This window comes from Triticum urartu, chromosome 2A (assembly GCF_056163025.1).
Source record: "Triticum urartu cultivar PI428250 chromosome 2A, HENAU_Tu73, whole genome shotgun sequence".
In the NCBI taxonomy this organism is placed as follows: domain Eukaryota; kingdom Viridiplantae; phylum Streptophyta; class Magnoliopsida; order Poales; family Poaceae; genus Triticum; species Triticum urartu.
In genome coordinates, this window is record NC_141874.1 from 406,745,215 (window position 1) to 406,766,713 (window position 21,499).

At 45.2% G+C, this 21,499-nt stretch overlaps 3 protein-coding genes across 3 annotated transcripts; all 3 read right to left on the reverse strand.

The window, feature by feature from the left end:
• Positions 1-17,313: 17,313 nt before the first annotated feature.
• On the reverse strand, positions 17,314-17,934 carry LOC147985277 (uncharacterized). The gene has a single exon (XM_087541492.1). The coding sequence runs from the start codon at positions 17,932-17,934 to the stop codon at positions 17,314-17,316; it is 621 nt and encodes a 206-aa protein (XP_087397618.1).
• On the reverse strand, positions 17,935-18,582 carry LOC147985278 (uncharacterized). The gene is made up of 2 exons (XM_087541493.1): positions 18,396-18,582; positions 17,935-18,308 (listed from the first exon to the last, which is right to left on the reverse strand). Exons 1-2 carry the CDS (start codon positions 18,580-18,582, stop codon positions 17,935-17,937), a joined length of 561 nt encoding a protein of 186 aa, XP_087397619.1.
• A 125-nt stretch (positions 18,583-18,707) lies between these two features.
• LOC147985279 (uncharacterized) lies at positions 18,708-20,309 on the reverse strand. Its single transcript, XM_087541495.1, has one exon. It carries the CDS (start codon positions 20,307-20,309, stop codon positions 18,708-18,710), a length of 1,602 nt encoding a protein of 533 aa, XP_087397621.1.
• Between the last annotated feature and the right edge of the window lie 1,190 nt (positions 20,310-21,499).

The following is a 21,499-nucleotide window of genomic DNA, read 5'->3' on the forward strand; positions in this document are numbered from 1 at the left end:
ATGGTTTGGTACATTCTCCACCAAGTAGCAGCACCTCTTTCAAAGCACCGAAGAGCATGCCGGATCATATCCTTTCCAACTATAGGGTTATTCTTCATATGATCCTCCATGTTCTGAATCCATCGGTCCGTCTCCAATTGACTTATCGGTCCAGGAAAACATGAGTTCATATCCATTCTTACTCTATTGGGTCCAAGGGTTTTGGGGTGAGATAAGATAGATAGAGAGGGATACACACAATACAAACAATGGTTTTGAAAAGACAGATTTTATCTGTGGCCGTCGGAAAAACATCAAACAAATGACAGCTCACAAACGTCGCATCTAGCGTAGGCATATAACAGGGGTTTGGTCTTCTAAAGGTCAATAAATCTTCAACGTCTCCAAACACTTCAAGCCTTGTTCATGCCTCCAATGGCTTCTTCCGATCATGCTTGTCTTTCTCAAGTTCTTTTGCCAGATCAACTCTGTTGACGCGAAGTCTCTCGTGACGTCCTTTAATATTTCTGGAGTTGCATTCCAAACTTCTGCGTTTCAACATCTTTGACATGAACCATGATCCTGCTGTCCTTCAGTTCTTAACGAATCTCCGGTATCTTGAGGTTTTGCTCCTCCAGCTTGGCTACTTCAGCTCCTTGGTCCTAAGTTCTTCAAGGAATGCTTCTTTGTCGAATACGGCTTCATGGAGCTCCACCTTAAACTTATTGATGTACTACTCTAGATCCTGGTGATACACCGGCTAAGGTTAAAACTTCATCTTACTAATAGGTGCTCCTTCAACCTTCTTCCATCCAATCTATTCTGAAGAAATGCATCCTTAACTCAGCATGGTGACAATAGCATCAGCGGGCGATGACATCACAGATAACCATGTTTTTGCTCTTGTCATTGCCATGAGCTATCTTCCATAGTTGATATCTCCTGTCTTAGGGTTTTATTGACAAAAACTTTGGGTTCTAATGCTCCATGTTCCGGTCTTTCTCCGATACACCTTGATCTCGGGTATTGACAGCTTCCTTAGTCTGCCAAGTTCCATAAGGGTAGCCTTCCTAGGTCATACAAATCTGGGAATTCTTCAGAGCCTTCAAATTCTACTTGTCTTCGGTCTTCAACCGTTGTAGTTTCCATTATTCAGATGCACGGAAAATACTCTTCATTCCGAAGTGGTCTTAATTGTCCGATATCTTGTACTTGTTGGAGTGGTCTCATCAGTCGAATCTTCGTGTGGTCAAAAGGGGAAAGGGGTATGGTCTCATTAAAGGGAATTTTTTGAATAAGCTCAGAAGAGAGGAGAGGTAAAAATTCTTTTTGAGAGGGAAAGTTGTAGAGAAAAATCTTTGCTATGGGCTTGCCAGTTTCTAGGGTCACGTCCTACAGTCAACATGCGCTCTAATACCATCTTGTAGCGACCTGACCCGAATGGATCAAGTCTCTGTGCTTAAGTGTCATCCCTGGATCGGTATGCTGACACACACAGTACTCGAGGATTTATAACAGAGGTAAATCACACGTAAAAGTAACGTAAATACTATTACCTGAATCCAAATAGCGGAAGTAACAAGGTTGTGGATTCCCATCAACACCAACGGCAAAGTTGAGTGTAGAAATCGTAACCCTAACGTATCACTTACTCGTCGTAAGATAATCCTGCAACATGAGACGTTGCAGCCACGAAGGGTCAGTACATTGAATGTACTGGCAAATTCACACCAGAGGATAATGATGAATAAAGGCTATCACTACATGCATATTTGGCTGGTGGAAAGCTCTATGGTTATAAGGTTTTTGCGAAAAGCAAATTTTTCCCTACTGCAAAGGAATACATTTTAATTTAACTATCATGGTGGTTGTTAAACATTGAGAATGGTTGACAGCATTCTCAATCCCAATTAAGTAACATCATTAAACCCAACAAAATTATTTAAAGTCACACGATGAGATTCACATGATAATTCAAGTACTAGATACTCAAGATGTCCATAACCGGAGACACGGCTAACCATGATTAGTTTATACACTCTGCAGAGGTTTGCGCACTTTTCCCCACAAGACTCGATCGCCTCCGTTTGGTTTCTCGCACTACATGGTATTTGAGAAGACGGATGACCGAGACATAGTCTTTCAGAAGCGCTAGCACCTTACGATGGATAGACCGTTACACCTACTTTCCCCTACATCTGCTAGTCTACCCTATAAGAGTTCGCACGACTTAATCAACTATGCTAGAGCCCATAATAGCTTGTGGCTGCACACGGAAATTTCTAGTATGAATAATCTCATGATCCCTTTGAGCCTGGGTGGCGGTCCATAAAAAAAAGGCAATCCTGGTCTACCCAGGTGCCTAGGTAGGCAATCCTGGAATACCCAGGTACCTCAATACACCCAGATGTGTGTTTAAGTTGCCACCTTAAGTAAACCATTAATTAACAATCTCACATATGTCATGAATACTCTCAAAACCCAATCCACGTCTACGAGCATAGCATGGCACTATAAGCATAACATAATAGTAACTCCCAAGGTTTGAATGCATGGCAATAGGTTCCTACCTCATCAACTACTTCCCAATACCCACAATTTAATTAGATCCTAATCATGCAGTGTTTGAGGTTTGATCTAATGCAATAAAAACTGGGTATGAAAGAGGTATGATCAAAGTGTGAACTTGCCTGCAATGTTGATGAAGATGATTCGCACTCATAACTCTTGATAGTTCTACTCGTCACACTCCGGTCAATCTATTGTAAGCAAGCAATAGTAACCACACATAAGCAATCACTCAAAAGATCGGGAAGAACGAAGAAGACAATTCAGAAAACATCAAAACCAAGCAAATAACTCTTGCAACATAAAACAATTTCTAACAGTACCAAAATTATATGAATTTGGCCTTATCAGAAAGTTTAGGTCAAGAGCTTCGATTTGCAAAAATAATCAACTAAATCGGAGTTACGAAACTCAAGTTATGTTCAAAAGAAGTTTGAATACAAATCTGGTCTAATTCAAATTTTAAAACTTTCAAAAACATGTTTGAGTTGGATTACTGGATAGAGGAGATCATAACGAAGACGTGGGCATTGGTTTCGTTGAATTTGGACTAACGAGTAAAAAGTTATAGTCGTTTGAAAACCAAGGGCTAATCTGTAAATAAAATCATCACAGATAGGTCCCTGGCCGAAAACTAAAATAAAAAAGAAAAATCCTATCGAACGAACGTTCGCTAAACAGATGTAAGAAAGAAAACGTTCACTAAAACTAACTAAACAGAAAACGTTCGTTAAGTAATAAACCTAAAGGGTTTGTTTTTCAGAAAACCGAACAAAAAGGAAAACCGAGAAAACCGGGCGGCGGTTATACCGGTTTGATCGGTTTTTCTCCGAAAACCGGTGGCGGTCGGCGGCAGCGGCAGATCGGGCAGCGACGACGGTTTCCGGCGAGGCTGCGGACTCAGCGACGACGGTTTCCGGCGAGGCTGCGGACTCCGGCGACGGCGAGCTCCGGCGCGGCGCGGCTTCGCGACGAGGGGCGAGGGCAGCACGGGGTGCACGGCAGCGGGCGACTGTGAGCGGCGGCTTGCGGCGGCGGGCGGCAGCGGGCGGGAGGCGGCGACGGCGACGTGATGCGCGGGCGGCGGCGCGAGAGGCGAGGAGGAAAGGGGGTGGCGCGGGGCTCCGGGCGGCGCTATCCATAGGCGCGGGAGGCGAGGCCTGCCGTGGGCGAGGGGCAGCGACGACGTGGCGGCGCCGGACTCCGGGAGGAGTCCCGGTCGCGCACGGGAGGAGGGAGGCGGCGACGACTTGGGCCGGCTGGGCTGGGCGCGGCCCAGTTCGGTCGACACGTTTTTTTAAATAAAGATTTTCTTTTTTCCAGACAAACAAAACAAATAAAAACAAACAGAAATAAAAATATTATATAGGCATATAATATATCAAAATTTTCAGAATTTTTTTTCAAACAACATGGACATTTTTCTAGCATTAAATAAAATACACATAAATTCTAATAATTCAAACAGTGCTCCTGCTCTAATAAAATCCAATAAAATCATTTTAAAAATACCAAATGATTTAAAATTAATTTTTCTCCAATTTTCTATTGTAGGGAATCATGTTACCCTATTTTCCTTGTATTTTGTTTTTGGAGAAAAATAATTTGAATAAAACTCAAATAACTCTAAATTGAAAATAAATTCAAAAGAACTTTGAATTTAATTCTTTCAAACTCCCAACTCATATTTCATATAATTTGAAGAAGTCATTTTATCTTCTCTCATGAAAATCATTAAGCTGCATGAAGTTTATGAATTGAAATATTTCCAAATGAAATTCAATTATTTTCAAATACCCTTTCATTTAATTTAAATGGAAGAAGTCATATCATCTTCGCTCAAGGGTTTTGTATTTGAAAAGAATTTGAATTCATGGAGATCAGAAAGCAAATATGAAAGTTTGGGAAAGTCCTTTTATTCCCTCTCATTTAACTTTCAAAAAGTTTCGAATTCACTCACTTTCAGTCAATCAATCACACAACAATCAAACAAACAATAAAATCTATCTATTTAATATAACATTTCAAAATTTAGAATTTTGGGATGTTACATTTACTTGGCACAAACACTAATTAACATAAGAAACACAATCCTAACATTAGCATAATTGTGCCAACACACAGAAATATGAAGTAAAAAGCAAAAATGAATTTTATTCATTGGGTTGCCTCCCAACAAGCGCTATAGTTTTACGCCCTTAGCTAGGCATAATATTTCAACGATGCTCACACAATAGATAATAATCGAAACACAAAGAGAGCATCATGAAACATGTGACAGACACATTTAAGTCTAACATACTTCCTATGCATAGGAATTTTATAGGAAAACAAATTATCAAGAGAAGAAACATCTAGCATATGCAAAGGAGAGTAATAAAACATTGACAATCTCAACACAAAGAGAGGAAATTTAATAACATGAAAATTTCTACAATCATATTTTCCTCTCTCGTAATAATTATATGTAGGATCATAATCAAATTCAATAATATAACTATTATATAAAATTTTCTCTTTATGATCCACATGCATGCAAAGTTGACACTCTTTCAAAATAGTGGGATTATCATAAAATAAAGTCATGACCTCTCCAAACTCACTTTCATAAAAAAATGATAAGATTCAATACTCTCCAAATATGTGGGATTATTTTTAGATAAAATTGACACTCTTCCAAACTCACTTTCAATATTACCGCAAACATATTCATCATGAGGCTTAAATAAATTTTCAAGATCATAAGAAACATTATCACCCAATAATGATCATTGCAATAAGTAGCGGACATGACAAAACAAGCATCCCCAAGCTTGGGATTTTTCATATTATTAGCACAATTGACATTAATCGAATTTATAGTAAAATTATTGCAATCATGCTTTTCATTCAAGGAGCTATCATGAATCACTTCATAAATTTCTTCATCACAATTTTTAGATTCACGATTCTCAAGCAAAACTTCATAAAGATAATCTAGTGCACTCAAATCACTAACAATTGGTTCATCATGATTGGATCTTTTAAAAAGATTAGAAAGTGGATGGGGATCCATATCAATAGATTTTTATCAAGCGAAGATGCAAGCATATAAAAGGCATATCACAACACAAGCAAAGAGAAGATCTGACGAGAAAAAGGTGAACGAAAAAGAGGGCGAATAAAAATGGCAAATTTTTGTGAAGTGGGGAAGAGGAAAATGAGAGGCAACTGGCAAATAATGTAAATTGCGAGGAGATGAGATTTGTGATTAGGAAACTGGTATATGTTGAAGATCCTCCCCGACAGCGGCGCCAGAAATTCCTTTTGATGTCGCTTGAAGCTACGTCGGTATTTTCCCAAAGAGGAAGGGATGATGCAACACAACGGCGTTAAGTATTTACCTCGGATATGAAACCAAGGTTATCGAACCAGTAGGAGAACCAAGCAACACAACATAAACAACCCCTGCACACAGATAACAAATCCTTGCAACCCAACGTGTTAAAGGGGTTGTCAATCTCTTTTGGGGTACGGCGCCTCAAGATGGGCAAATGGACGTGAGATAAATTTGTAGTAGATTGATAGATCAAACGCCAAATAAAATAAATAAGGGAAAATTGCAGGAAAGTATTTTTGGGTTTTTGGTTTAATAGATCTGAAAATCAAAGCAAATAAAAAGTAGATCGCAAAGGCAAATATATGAGAAAGAAGACCCGGGGGTCGTAGGTTGCACTAGTGGCTTCTCTCGAGAAAAATAGCAAACAGTGGGTAAACAAATTACTGTTGGGCAGTTGATAGAACCTCAAATAATTATGACGATATCCAGGCAATGATCATTATATAGGCATCACGTCCAAGATTAGTAGACCGACTCCTGCCTGCATCTACTACTATTACTCCACACATTGACCGCAATCCAGCATGCATCTAGTGTATTAAGTTCATGGAGAAACGGAGTGATGCAATAAGAACGATGACATGATGTAGACAAGATGTATCTATGTAGAGATAGGCCCCATCGTTTTATCCTTAGTAGCAATGATACATACGTGTCGTTTCCCTTTCTGTCACTAGGATCAAGCACCGTAAGATCGAACCCACTACAAAGCACCTCTTCCCATTGCAACATAAGTAGATCAAGTTGGCAAACAAAACCCAAATATCGGAGAAGAAATACGAGGCTATAATCAATCATGCATATAAGAGATCAAAGAATCTCAAATAACTTTCAGGGATATAAAAAGATAGATCTGATCATAAACTCAAAGTTCGTCGATCCCAACAAACACACCGCAAAAGAGTTACATCATATGGATCTGCAAGAGACCATTGTATTGAGAATCAAGAGAGAGAGATGAAGCCATCTAGCTACTAACTACGGACCCGAAGGTCTACAAAGAACTACTCATGCATCATCGGAGAGGCACCAATGGAGGTGGTAAACCCCATCCGAGATGGTGTCTAGATTGGATCTGGTGGTTCTGGACTCTGTGGCGGGTGGATGAATATTTCGTCGACTCCCCTAGGGTTCTGGGATTTTTGGGGTATTTATAGAGCAAAGAGGCCGTCCAGGGGGCACCCGAGGTGGGGACAAGCCATCAGGGCGCGCCTGGGCCTCCTGGCGCGCCCTGGTCGGTTGTGCCCCCTCGGGGCACCCCCCAGGCGTAGCCAGGGCCCGTTGTGTTTCTTTTGGCTCATAAAAATTCTCCTTCAAGTTTCGTGGTATTTGAACCCCGTCTGATATTGATTTTCTGTGATGTAAAAAACACAGAAAAACATGAACTGGCACTTGGCACTATGTTAATAGGTTAGTATCAAAAAATGATATAAAATGATTATAAAACATCCAAGATTGATAATATAACAGCATGGAACAATAAAAAATTATAGATACCTTGGAGACGTATCAATGTACAATATGATCGTAGAGGATAAGCGCCGGGAACGTATCTATAATCAAGGGTTTCAGTTCCATGGTGACAATGTTGTGCCTGAGCATGGAGGAGCGGCAACACTTGCATAGTTCACCCAATTTCATCGTCAAATGCGTGATTGAGAAACTCATATTTGCCTATACAATGATTTGATGGAGTATATGTGGGCTCACGTTGACCACCAATTGATGTATCTTTTTTCAAAATGTATTTGAGATAATTTAATTTTTATTTGGCTTATAAACAATGATATATTTATTTGTCTTATAACTTATGATATATTTGTTTGGTTGTGAAACTATGCATGATGTTTGTATTTTTGTCTGAATTATGTTTGAAAAAAACACGGCAGGCCGACCACGAGGGCAAAAATACGTCCACGCGTTGGGTGCACGTCCGATCCAAACGTAAAAGAGAGCGGACAACGAACAGGTGGCCAACCCAAACAAACAAAAAACGGATAAAACACGTGTTCGTTTGGGTCGGCGCATTAGAGTTGATGGAAGAACTTGGTGTCAGCGTCACCCTCTAACGGTCGTATATACTGAATCACTAATATGTGGAAGTACTGTAAATACTTTTCTATGGAGTACCTATGGAGATGATTTTTTTATGCGTCAACCCTATAGAGATGATTACATGTGTATTATCAGCTAATGACTACTACATCCTTTCCGGTTTATAGGGCTCAATTCAAAAATCTCATCAACCAAGGTAGATGGTGAGTGATGAAAATTTTTGTAGTTTGCAAAACCACTCAATTAATGTGTTTGTTTTCTTAAAAAATTATGTTTACCAATATATTAATTACAATGCATGCATGTATAAAGTACATGCATTGGTTAATTTTCTCTTAATAATTGCATGCAATGATTTATTGCACTTTAAAATCTGAACATGTGATGAGGAACAACCAAACTGAGACTTATAAAATGCGAAAACAAAATATTTAAGATAAACTCTATATACCGAAAAGGAGGGAGTAGTAGTTAATATAGGACGGTGGTTAAATTGAAAAGTTTTTTCTTTCCCCTCTTTGCTCATCCAATCGTTGAGGTTACTTCCACCAGCGGCTACCCACCCACTCGAACATTGCACGTCGCATCGCATCTCTCTCCAATAGACCGTTAGTTGGAAACGAAAGGAATAACTTTTTTTTGAGGGGTAAAGCATTTATTCATCAAAAAAGCAAACAAGGTCCACAGCCGAAATCTCATCTGTCTTAAACTGCAGGCAAAAGCTTAAAAAACAAAATAAAAACGAAGAACGCCGAATCTGCACTACATGCAGACTTTAGACCACACCTGGAATCTCTTTCGCAACAACCTGTAGGATGCAATTTGGTGGCCTGTGAAGCCAGACTTTATTTAGTTCTATGCTAACCCCCTCTTTAGCTAATATATGTGCTGCACCATTTGCTGTTCTTCTCACCCAGCTGACCTTGAACTCCTGTCGCGTATGCAACATAGCTTTCACTTCATCAACGAGTGGCCCAACCGCAGATAGATTCTTGCTGTTGTCGTTGAGCATGGCCACCACCTCTCTGCTATCAAGCTCCAAGTGAACCTTCGAAAATCCCTGCTGAATCGCGAGTTGCATTGCCTGTCGACTCGCCTTTAACTCCAGCAGCTGAGGGTCGGAGGTGCTTGGGAGGAACGCACACGCCCCTCCTCTGAACGCACCAACATGATCCCGTATGATCACTCCTCCTCCTCCTTTTGTCCGCAGCTTCGTTGAAGCACCATCAACATTCACTTTTACCCAGCCCATTTCAGGTGGCTTCCACGCCTCCACTAGCTTTGTGCTTGGCACAGTGGGTCCTTTGGGATGCACCTCTCTCCACTCTTTAATATGGGCACACACCCTCCCAGCCACCGCTCGCACATCAGCTATCCGTTTGCCATCTCTCGCTTCATTCCTTGCTAACCACATGCTGTAGAGAGCTTGGATCATCGTCTCACGTTCTGCCTCAGTCGCATCGGCTAACCACTCCTGCAGCCATGACGAGATAGAGCTAAAGGATCCATCCAACTCCGGCGGTGTAACAACATGAACCTCCATCTCCTCTCTCGGAGCTCGCCAGAATAGTTGGGAGTGCAGGCAGGCCCAAAAACGATGGTAGATAGACTCCTCCCTACCACACGCTACACAGAATACTCCGCCCTTGATCCTTCGTCCGTGCAACTTTGCCCCTACAGCCAATCCATTCCGCATGAGCCTCCAGGTATGTATCTTAGCTTTGTTCGGTGCATCTGTACTCCATAGCGCCAGCCACGTTTTGTGCTTTTTGAGTGAAGACGAGGAGCTCGGCTGTCCGGTCCCCGCTCCCTTGATGCTCATTTTCAAATGATATGCAGATTTTACAGTGAACTGGCCATTCTTTGTAAAATTCCATGCTAGGTAATCCCTTACACCCGGTCCACCAACTACAATCTGTTTAATATCACATGCATCATCAGGTGTGAACATTTCATCAATCTTTTCAACATCCCATGCATCTCCCTGTATGTTGAGCAAGTCAGCCACCTTGGTAACTCCATACATATAGATCTGGCCCAATGGTTTGAGACTTCCCTGTCTTGGGATCCAATTATCATGATGCACATTGACAGAGCTGCCATCACCAATCCTCCATACTAATCCTTCCTGTAAAAGGTCCCGTCCATGCAAAATGCTCCGGAACGTGAATGAGTGACGGTGTCCTGGACTAGGGGGTACTCACCACATCATCTCCCGATCTGTTAGATTGGGCCGAGGACCCCCATGGCCGTATACTCATGGGCCAGTTCGGACAATTGCCGCATACATGGAAGATTCCACAAGACTTGGTGATCAAGACAAGGACTCCTCCCCACTGGCGTATTCGGCTAGGACTCTTGTTATCCTAGGCCTCTGGTGCATTATATAAACCGAGGCCAGACTAGTCGATAGATCATATACAAACAATCATACCATAGGCTAGCTTCTAGGGTTTAGCCTCTCCGATCTCATGGTAGATTTACTCTTGTACTACCCATATCATCAATATTAATCAAGCAGGACGTAGAGTTACCTCCATCAAGACGGCCCGAACCTGGGTAAAACATTGTGTCCCCTGCCTCCTGTTACCATCCGGCCTAGACGCACAGTTCGGGACCCCCTACCCGAGATCCGCCGGTTTTGACACCGACATTGGTGCTTTCATGGAGAGATCCGCTATGTGATCGACAAAAGGATCGATGGCTCGCCTGCAGATCAACTGCGACATCGGCATCTTCGTCACCAGCTCGACTGGCCACCTTGGTTTGACCAAGAACTGCGCCCCGTGTTCAGATCACCATGTTCGGACGGGGGCCTTCAGCAAACATCAACTCCGATATCTATCAAGATCATGGAGGAATCATCCATGGAGCTCGGGGGCTCAACGTCAACATTGCCCTCAAGCGACCGTGCTGTTTTTCTGGACAGCGAACTCGTATCTGCCTCACCACCTCCTCGAGTATCGCTTTGACGATCTCTTTGGTGGAATTGTGCGGAATTGAGTCTACAACAACCCTGGAAAATTTCGTCGAGTTCCGATGAAGGAATCTCTAGCAATCCATGATATACCGGAGCCCTGTCAAATCTGGACGGGAATCTAGATGAGTTTAGGACGTGGTGTCCAGCTTCTAGCTCGGACGTCCTTTGGAAGATCCAACCGTTGATCGGCTGCAGAATTCCTATATCTACCACCTCTCAAAATTTCAGCTCGATCCGACCGTCCAAACTCCGGAAACCTTCCGATTAGTGCATCACTTTTCGGATCTGTTTTCTGCGCGAAAACGAATCCGACCCGAGTTCGTCTTTTTTATGAACGGGATTTCGGACATCCCTTTTAAAATAAGTTTTGTATGGGGTATTGTGTTTTGTTCCTGAACACATCCCAATAACTTTAACATCTTTTGAACATGATCTTCAACATCATGCTGGTGTCAAACCAGTCCGGCAATATTGCTCCACGGCTGCCGACCTGCGCTAGACACGTCGTCGCTTTATTGAGCCGAGCTCAACTTCTTCGGATCATCATCTCGGCAAGCCGAAAAAGATTCCGGCATCATGAAGGATAAATCATCACCAACATCGCTGCCCCACGGATTAGACGGAGTGGGCATACCGGCATCGCCGCACGGTCGCTTCATCAAGCCGGCATCGACCACGTCACGACCTGCATCGGCATGGCTGCACTATTGCTTCTTCAAGCTGGAGTCCATCACGCCGACCTACTTCGACTCATCGGCTGACATCGAGGCTTCGACATCTCGGCTGGACCGGGGGCTTCGTCATCTCTTCATCAACCTACTCCGGACACTTCGGCCTCACTAGCCGACCAACTCCGTCACGTTAGCTAGGCCGAGGGCTTTGCCTCGGCGAGCCAACCTTTGCCAGCATTGCCATGCCGTCATTTTATCGCCCATCAGGCAATGGGTGTGCGGATCGAGTCCCAATTTTGGGAATCACCTTCCTTCGGATTGCTACAACAAATAAACCAGGTGCTATTAATCCCAGTATTTTTTGCTTGTTGGGGGTCATTTTTCCCAAGGAATTATTACTCTGGTTTGTCCATCATATGCACACAGGTCTATTAAATGGTGGCCGCATCAACGATAGTCGCATGGTGGTTCGGTCAGTTTCCGTACATAGTCCGGCGAACGCCGCATCCGGAGCTCGGACCGACCTACGAATTCAGGCTTTGCCACGCCTTTACCACATCATGCCGACACCCTGCATCGACATTGACTTCGGCGCCAGGCCATATTTCTTTTATTACTCACTTTGCATAAATTATTTATTATGCAATTATTTTTTTAATTATCATTGTTACTATTATCTCCGGTTTGCACTATTTTTTGTGCACAGGAAAATGATCCGGGGACTTCGGCGTCACTCTGCCGGTCTGCATTGACTGTGCTATGTCACCACTTCAGCGCGTCGAGCTCTCCGCTCCGCCATCTCGGGACCGGCTTGGGGGATGGAACCTCGCCCCGCATCAAGCTCGGACCGTGTCATCAATGCCGAACACATTAACCAGCTAAGTCGCTTTCATGCTCAAAGTTTTAATTTTTAACTTGTGTTCGGTTCGACCAAGCATTATACTTTTTTGGAAAAAAGTTGATTGTAAAAAATTTTCTTGTCCAAACTTTGTTTGTGACACGCATATTCAAATACCCCGTTTATTTGGGGGCTTCCTTTATGAAGCTTTTCCTCTTGCATATGATTATACTTGTACGGCTTCGTTCCTTGTTCGTGTATTACGCCACAATATGCACCATATTGACTTAAGCGATTTGCAAGCTGGGTTGCCTGGCTCCTATGCTTACCCCTACGTTCCCGATTGTTCGGCTAGGGAGTAAAGGGAGCACCTCTGCGATTGTCATGACCGGGTCCTTCAAGCTCTGACCTCAGACTGGGTGAAGCCGAAAGCTAGCGCTCTTATTGTTTTCAATCATGGTCGGCACACAACGGAACTCGTGAGTACAAAAAATCTATTGCACAAGTCTCATAGTAATAATGAGCACCGAAGAAAGGTATTGGCGGGGGTACTATTTTCTTCGAAGATGCTTCTTACACTTTGTCTGTAATATAGCATAAGTTCCCTGAGCGCGCTTTGTCTATTACAACCTTATGGCCCGGTTGCCTGGTTATCGGAAACACTGTCGATATTCTCGACAGGTTGAGTACATAACACTTTTCGGTCCTTGACCGAAGAGGGAGAAGCCGACGGTCGGTTAAGACGCGTTTAAAGTTCGGTCGAACAAAGATATGATATTAGTACTTCGGTACATACAATCATTACACATAAAATTCTTTTACCCAAGTCACTTGGGGGCTCTTAAATTTATATGAGCCGTTTTATAATAAGTGGTCTTCTTCTTAGTCGTTGCAAAGTTTTTATTACTATTATTATTTATCACTCCTTTTTTTGACACGAGTGTGTGGTCACTAGCCCGGGAGCCTAATTTCTCTCTCAAATCCGCTAGAGTTTAGTTTGCTAAACTAGCCTAATGAGAAGTACTCCGCCTTCTGGATAGGAGGTTGAAGCCATAGGCTGACCCACTTGAAGTCTTGAGATAGGATGTGTCATGTTAAAGCACGACAGAAGCACTTTTTGTTCTAAAGTCCAATTTCCGGATTGGCACCGAACACTTGATCTTGTTCGGACGTCACATTTTTACTGACATTTTTTTGGTTTTCCAAGCTTATGGCACTTTTAAACTATTTGTGTGTTTCCAGCACAAGTCTCACAGTGCAATGCCGGACACCTTTATAGATTCGGCAAAAACATTCTCGGATTTCACTATATATGCATTGGTTTCGAATTGTGTCTTCGGTCAATAGTTGGGTTGCCCGGCTCCTGCGCTTGCCTCCTACGTTGCACTTTGTTCGGCTAGGTGTGCAAAGGGAGAACCACTGCGATTGTGCTTCCAGCTCACATGGTTAAGCACCTCAGTGGAGAAAGCCGAAAACTGACTGTCACAATAAGCGTAAACTGGTCAGCAATCCGATGACGGTGTTAAATGACGGGCCATTCATAACAATGGCCGAAGTGTTTACGGCTTGACCTTAACTGCCGCCAAACACTACCGGGGGCTATTAATTGGCCTCCCAAACTAAAATCCTCGATATTTTGCTCTTACATTAGAGCTGAGGTTTCATGATCATGCTTAGCATGACAACCCAAAGAAAGGAACCGATAGTGGGACTATTTTCTTTGGAAGACATTTCTTATGTTAAACAGTAATATAACATATCTCTCTGCGTACCTTTGTTTATAAAACCGTATGGCCAGATTGCCTTGTTTGTCATAAATCTTTGCCCTCATAAAGGCTTTATAAAGTAGGACAAACACTCCCCGGCTTCTGGCCGAGGAGGTTGAAGCCGATGGTCGGTTAACAAAGTTTTGTACAATGCGGATCCGAGCATTAATGACGTAAAGTACTTGGATACATAGAGTCATTACACATAATTTGTGATTTTACTATGGATATCGAGCCTTAATTCGGCCACCCGTGCCCGCATTAAGGCTCGGGGGCTACTGGGCTTCGGGCTTATTATTTACAAATATTAAAGGGGCACATCGATCCCCTGATCTGGTGTTGCCACCCGACCAGTGTCTTGGGGGCTACTGCATTGCCTGTTCAATGCAGAAAATTTTAAGTGCAATATAGTTGCCGAGGAGATTTTGATCCTCAGGTTGGTCGGCCGCACCCAACCTGAGTCTCGAGGACTAAGCACGCCGCTTTTTGTGTCCCGAAGTATTCTGCCGAGCTAGGACTTGATCCTCAGGCCGATTTTGCAAATCAACCTGAGTCTCAGCGGCTACTGGGATCAGCAGTCTTACGTCATCCTTCAGGTGCATCTCGGGTTTTAGACCGATACACACCTTGAGGGCTACTGGCTGTATATCTCGGCAGAGAATAAATTGCAATAATAAAAAATATTGACAAAAAATCGGCCCACAGTCGGGGTGGTGCACCACCTCGGAAGCAGTCCGGCATAAAGCTCGGGCGCTAGTGGCTGGCTCCATAGAGGGCATTTCCGGCATTAAGCTCGGCTAAACTCCTTCAACTTTTTTGAAACAAGGTGATATGACACCTCGGATATAGTCCGGCGTTAGAGCTCGGATACAGTCCGGCGTTGGAGCTCGGATACATTCCAGCGTTGGAGCTCGGATACATTCCGGCGTTGGAGCTCAGAAGCGGTCCGGCATTGGTGCTCGGCCGCAAAAGATACCTCGAATGCAGTCCGGCGTTAGAGCTTGGACGCAAGAGGACACTGCCTCCCGGGAACAACTTCAAACCCGAGGTGTGGCATAAAAATAACAAGGCATTGAAAAAGGCTGGAAACTTAAAGGGGCTCCTCGGATACCCGACGTGTAAACTCGCCGAATGCATTTCGGCGATCCTCAAGATCGAAGATGAGAAGATTTGTTGAACCCGTTTTCAAGACCGTCAACCGAAGATGAAGAATAGTTCGGAAGAATCGAGGAGCGTCCCTAACTTGAAGACCGGTTCAGGGGGCTACTGACGGTGTCCTGGACTAGGGGGTACTCACCACGTCGTCTCCCGATCTGTTAGATTGGGCCGAGGACCCCCATGGTCGTATACTCATGGGCCAGTTCGGACAACTGCCGCATACATGGAAGATTCCACAAGACTTGGTGATCAAGACAAGGACTCCTCCCCACCGGCGTATTCGGCTAGGACTCTTGTTATCCTAGGCCTCTGGTGCATTATATAAACCGAGGCCAGGCTAGTCGATAGATCATATACAAACAATCATACCGTAGGCTAGCTTCTAGGGTTTAGCCTCTCCGATCTCGTGGTAGATTTACTCTTGTACTACCCATATCATCAATATTAATCAAGCAGGACGTAGGGTTTTACCTCCATCAAGAGGGCCCGAACCTGGGTAAAACATTGTGTCCCCTGCCTCCTGTTACCATCCGGCCTAGACGCACAGTTCGGGACCCCCTACCCGAGATCCGCCGGTTTTGACACCAACAGTGAGGCTCCACTCGGGCACGTGGCTGTCATAATTGATCCCTCCTTGAAGTACCGCGCCTTGAGCACCCTAGCACAAAGGGAGGAGGGGTTTTGTAAAATCCTCCAAGCTTGCTTCGCTAGCAACGCTTGGTTAAAAGCCTCCGGGTCCCTGAAACCCATACCACCCTGTCTCTTCGAGTGGCACATCTTATCCCAAGAAATTGAGTGTACTTTCCTTTCACCATTCGCTGCACCCCACCAGAATTTCGAGGAGATCGATTTCAGGTTCCGGCACATCTTCTTTGTGAGTTGAAAACAGCTCATGGTGTAAGTAGGCGTAGACTGAAGTCCTGTTTTAATGAGAATCTCTCGCGCTGCCTTAGATTGCCCTTGTCCCTTCCAACCAGAGACTTTGCTTGTCGAACTTTCCCTCACATACTTGAACGTGCCCTCTTTCGATCTACCAACCAGTGTTGGTAAACCAAGGTACCGTTCACACAATGCCTCAGAGTTGATACCTATAGCTTGCTTGAGCATCACCTTGTCTTCGGACTTGCATCCTTTCCCAAAGAAAATGGATGATTTTTGGAGGTTTACCTTTTGACCCGAGGCCACTTCATAGTCAGCCAGGATATTCTTCAATGTTTGCATTGTTTCCTTGGTGCCCTCTAAAAACACTATACTGTCATCAGCAAAAAGCAGGTGTGTGATATGGGGGCCAGTGCTCCCTTTGATTGTATTTTCACTTTGGGCATGCTTTATCAATGCTGAAAAGCCTTCCACACAAAATAGGAAAAGATATGGGGAGAGCGGGTCTCCTTGTCGAAGGCCCCTAGATGGCACAAATCTGCGAGGGAGCCCCCCATTTAGTTTGACAGAAAAACATGCAGAAGTGACACACCTCATGACCATGGCAATCCAGCTCTCCGCAAAACCAAGCTTTCTCAACATTTGTTCAAGAAAAATCCATCCACCCTGTCATACGCCTTCATCATATCAAGCTTAACCGCGCATAGAGGATTCTTCTGTTTTCTTGTCCTGATCGCGTGCACACACTCATAGGCAACTAGAACATTATCCGTGATTAACCGTCCGGGAACAAATGCACTCTGCTCCTCGGATATTAGCAGTGGAAAAATCACCTTTAGTCTATTGGCGAGGACTTTAGTGGTGATCTTATATAGAACATTACATAGGCTGATGGGTCAGAATTGTGATAATAGCTTCGGTGATTTAACCTTCAGTATCATGACTATAACAGTGTCATTGAACGAATTTGGTGCAGCGACACCTGCAAGAAAATCCCGAACTGCAGTACACACATTGCCACGTACCATCGGCCAGTGCCTTTAATAAAACAGCGCCGGGAAGCCGTCCGGCCCGGGCGCTTTCGTCGGTCCCATTTGGAATATAGCAGTCTCTATTTCCAAGTCTGATATTGCAGCCGTGAGTTTTCCATTCATGTTTTCAGAGATCACACTTTCAAAGTGTTGTAGTAGGCGGTCAGCCTGAGCAGACCCTTCTGAAGTAAATAGATTGTGATAGAAAGAGGCAGCCATCTCCCTCATCTCATCATCAGCCGTACATCTTGTGCCATCCTCTCGCTTCAATGCTCTAATTGTATTTTTCCTTTTCCGGTGTGACGCTCGATTCTGAAAATATTGGGTGTTCTGATCTCCTTCTTTGAGCCAACCCACTCTGGACCACTGCTTGTACATAATTTCCTCTCGCGCATATACCTCTCGGAGCTGTTCCTCAATGTTCCTGACCTCGGCAGTTAGGCCAGTGCCCAATGCCCTCTCTTTTGCAGCTTTTAATTGTTCCTTCAGTTTTACAATCTGCCGATGCACCGAACCAAAGACTCGGCGTCCCCATCTTTGCATATCAACCGATACTCCTTGTAGCTTCTCACACACCTCCCCAATGTTACCGCCTTGCCTCCCTGCTTCTGCCCATGCTTTCATCACCATCTATTCATAGCCATCGTGCTTTATCCACATCTCCTCGAAACGGAATGGCCTCTCCCCCTTGACTGTCGCACCAGGAGCTGTCTCCATGGCACAAATGATCAAGGCAATGTGGTCGGACTCCTCCGTTAAAACATGCTCCACTGTCGAGTCAGGAAAGAGAGCCATGAAGCTATTATTGCATGTGGCTCTGTCCAACCTAACCTGAATATTCTCCCCATCGTCCCGCTTATTGTCCCAGGTATATGGGTATCCCGAGAAGCCCAAATCATCCAGTTCACACTTAGACAAGCAGTCTTTGAAGCCTTCCATCTGTGTAAAATTTCTGGGGTTCCCACCAACTTGTTCTGATTGCTCTAGTATCTCATTAAAATCTCCTGCGCATAACCAAGGTAGATCGTCCTGAGATCATAGATATTGTAGGGCATCCCACGATTTCTTGCGCAGCTCTGTTTTTGGCTCACCGTAGAAACCAGTGAACCTACACGCCTTGCCATCCACGTTGACCTCAGCATCTATAAAATACTGGCACCATGGTCTGATGGTGACCTGAATGTTATCTCTCCACCAAAGTGCTAGTCCACCACTTAAACCCTGGAAATCCACAGCAACACCACTTCTGAATCCAAGACTCCACTTGATCCTCTCCATCGCCTTAGCCCTTTTCTTCGTTTCACATAAGAATACCACCGCTGGGTTGTAGGACCGTATCAGGTCTCTTAGTTCGCCAACCGTCGAGTCCAACCCCAGTCCTCGACAGTTCTAGGGAAGGATATTCATTGCGTCCGGTGGCCCTGTCCAACAGGGTCCGCCGATCGATCATCGCCCTCTGAGATACGGTCAAACACACTAGAAGTTTTCTGTCTAGTATCGCGAATGAAAGTATCATTGCCCACTTGCCTGTCCGGATCTCCCTTTGCCACCCAATGTTGCTTGGGCCTTCTCTTTCTCTCCTTTTGCTCCTGATAGTTGGGGCTCCTTGGAGACCGGGGTACATACTCCTGCCTCAGGATCCGAACATATCTGCCACTTGTCCTCTCCCTCTCTCTATAGCAACTGGAGCTACCCCATCCTCTTGTTTCCCTCATTGCATCTTGCCTATATTGTTGGCGGATCTCCGCTTGCCTGTGTTGCTGCCGCTGCCTTAGGTCATTCCTCAGTTCATACTCTTTCTTTTTCTCTAGGTCCTCCCGAAGATCTCTGCCCCTCTGGTCAGCCGGCCTGTGCCGGGTCTTGCTAGGGCTATTCACCTCTATCCCATCATGACTGTTATCCCCACCAGTGCGGGAATCAGCCAAGCCAAAAAACTGTCTATTCAGATTACGCTTCATCAGGAGATCGCGAACGTATCCTGTTCCACTCTTCCCCCTGTCACCCTTCCAGTCCATCATCCCCTCACTAGATCTTGCACTGTTGAAGCTACTACCACTATGCGTCGGCCTTTGAGCCCCTTCTTTAAAAGATGAGGATCTTCCTGGCGAGGCACGCAGCCATTCACCCCATTGCAATTCAGACTTCACCGGAGGTACATATCCATCAGCACCATGCACTAGCCGTCCACAGTCAAAACAGAAGTGTGGGATTTTCTCATAAGCAAAATTATACCATGTACCAACTAGATCATCCTCCGAATCCTTCAGGTTGAAACCTCGTACCAACGGTTCGAAAATTGACAGCTTGGTCCAAACTCGCAGGTGCGTTCCTCTTGCAAACCCATCCTTTTCCACATCCACCCTAATGGCTTTACCAATCCAATTCCCGAGAGCTTCTCTGAACTCTTTACATCGTCTGTCTAATGGTAGATCAGATACACGAACCCAGCATTCCACTGAATCAAAAACCATCTCAGACGGCCTTATTTTGCCTTCATAATCCTTCAACACCAGCACATTAAAGTCAAATTGCCAGGGGCCACTATTCAGCGCATGTTTCCAGTCCCCTTCGCTACCAAAGTGCACCACAAACATGTTCGTTCCTACTTCCTTGAATTTTGCCTCCCTATGCAAGCCCCACGCCTTGTACATACCTTTTTCTAGCGCTTTGAAGTTTACAGCCCGCGGGGTAAACGCTTTCCCAACCACAGACCACTTGGTCACTCTAGGGTATTCCTGTCCAGACTCGTTGAAGATGAATCCTGCCGCTTCTTTCTCTGTCAAGACTAGATCACCCATCCTTGCTACAAGCCCTGCTGCCTCCTCCGACCCCTTGTCATCGGTCGGCAACCTTGACGAGTTCCTGCTCTGCGTGCCTGGCGGCGCCCTCACGGAAGACCCACCCACATCTCGATTTGCCGTCGTCGTCTTCGGGGTTACCCCTCCCTGGGTTGTTGATCCCGATCTAGGAGTCGCAGCACCACCGCTTCTCGCTTTCTCCGCCATGGCGCAGCCGCCACGAAGAGAGACACACACCGATCTGCTCGTTTTGGGAAGCGCCGTCGCCCCTTCACAAGCCATCGGAGACCACACCACCACCGTGTGGAAACCCTAACCCTAGCGTCCGGAGCGATCGCCTAGCAATCGCCCGCGGTCGCCTCTCCTGGTACCGCTTCAAGGTGGACCCGCATGTAGGTTATGGGGTTAACGAAAGGAATAACTTAACCACTCCTGATTAGTGTTTGTCGGCTCTAGTTAATTAAGTACCGCCGGAAAAGTACTGCTTGTCTTTGTTTAATCATAGTATTAGGTTCAACATGCATGTTTAACACGAAAATGTTTTCTCTTTTTGGAGTAAAAAGAAATTTCATTACTCAAGGAGTACAATGTCGTGCAAGACAGATCTCAACCATACGGCGATGCGAGGGGTACTACGACCATAAGCGGCAAGAGCATTGTTGAGTATATGTATTTAGCACGTGTATTCTTGTACTTCAAGTATTCCTCCTTGTGTATAGTTGAGGATATGACTGTCCTATGTATTATATATACATGTGCATATGCACCCAATCAATACATTGAGAGTTACATCCTATTCCTCTACATAATATCAGCCTAAACCCTCGATGACCCTAGCCGCACAGCCATCACCTCTCCTAGCCGCCGCCGCTAGCGCTGCCTCGCGCCGCCGCACCCCTCCCGCTGTGCCTCCTCCCTCCCCGCCGCGTCCCTCCTCGACAACGTAGTCTCGCTCTCCTCCCGAGCCCTACCTGCGCCGCTACCACCCCAAGCCACCGCCCTCCCAACCCTAAAGCCTACCCGAGCCGCCTCCCCCCTCCCGAACCCCACACCCGTGCCGCCCCACCCGACCACCGCTCCACCCGCACCGCCGCACCATCTTGCTGCCATGTTGGCTCGGTCCGCCTCCTCTGGCCCTAGCAACCCGTTTGACTCTTCCTATGGCACCGAACCCGAAGAGCCCCTAGCCGCCGACATCCGCAACATCCTCCTTTCCTCTCCGATCACATCCCCATCTTCCTCTCCCACACCTCCGCCAACTACTATGCCTGAAAAACCTACTTCAATCTTCTTTTCTATGAGTACAATCTTCGTGATCATGTGGACGGCCTCTCCAACTTCTTCACCGGCAACCACGACGCCAACTGGCTGGCCATCCACGCCACCCTCATCCGGTG

Coding starts and splice junctions, on each gene's coding strand:
- LOC147985279 (XM_087541495.1), bottom strand. CDS start 20,309: ATGGCGGAGAAAGCGAGAAGCGGTGGTGCTGCGACTCCTAGATCGGGA.
- LOC147985277 (XM_087541492.1), bottom strand. CDS start 17,934: ATGGTGATGAAAGCATGGGCAGAAGCAGGGAGGCAAGGCGGTAACATT.
- LOC147985278 (XM_087541493.1), bottom strand. CDS start 18,582: ATGGAGAGGATCAAGTGGAGTCTTGGATTCAGAAGTGGTGTTGCTGTG. Junction 18,309..18,395: donor TAGGTTCACTGGTTTCTACG/GTGAGCCAAAAA, acceptor GGTTATGCGCAG/GAGATTTTAATGAGATACTA.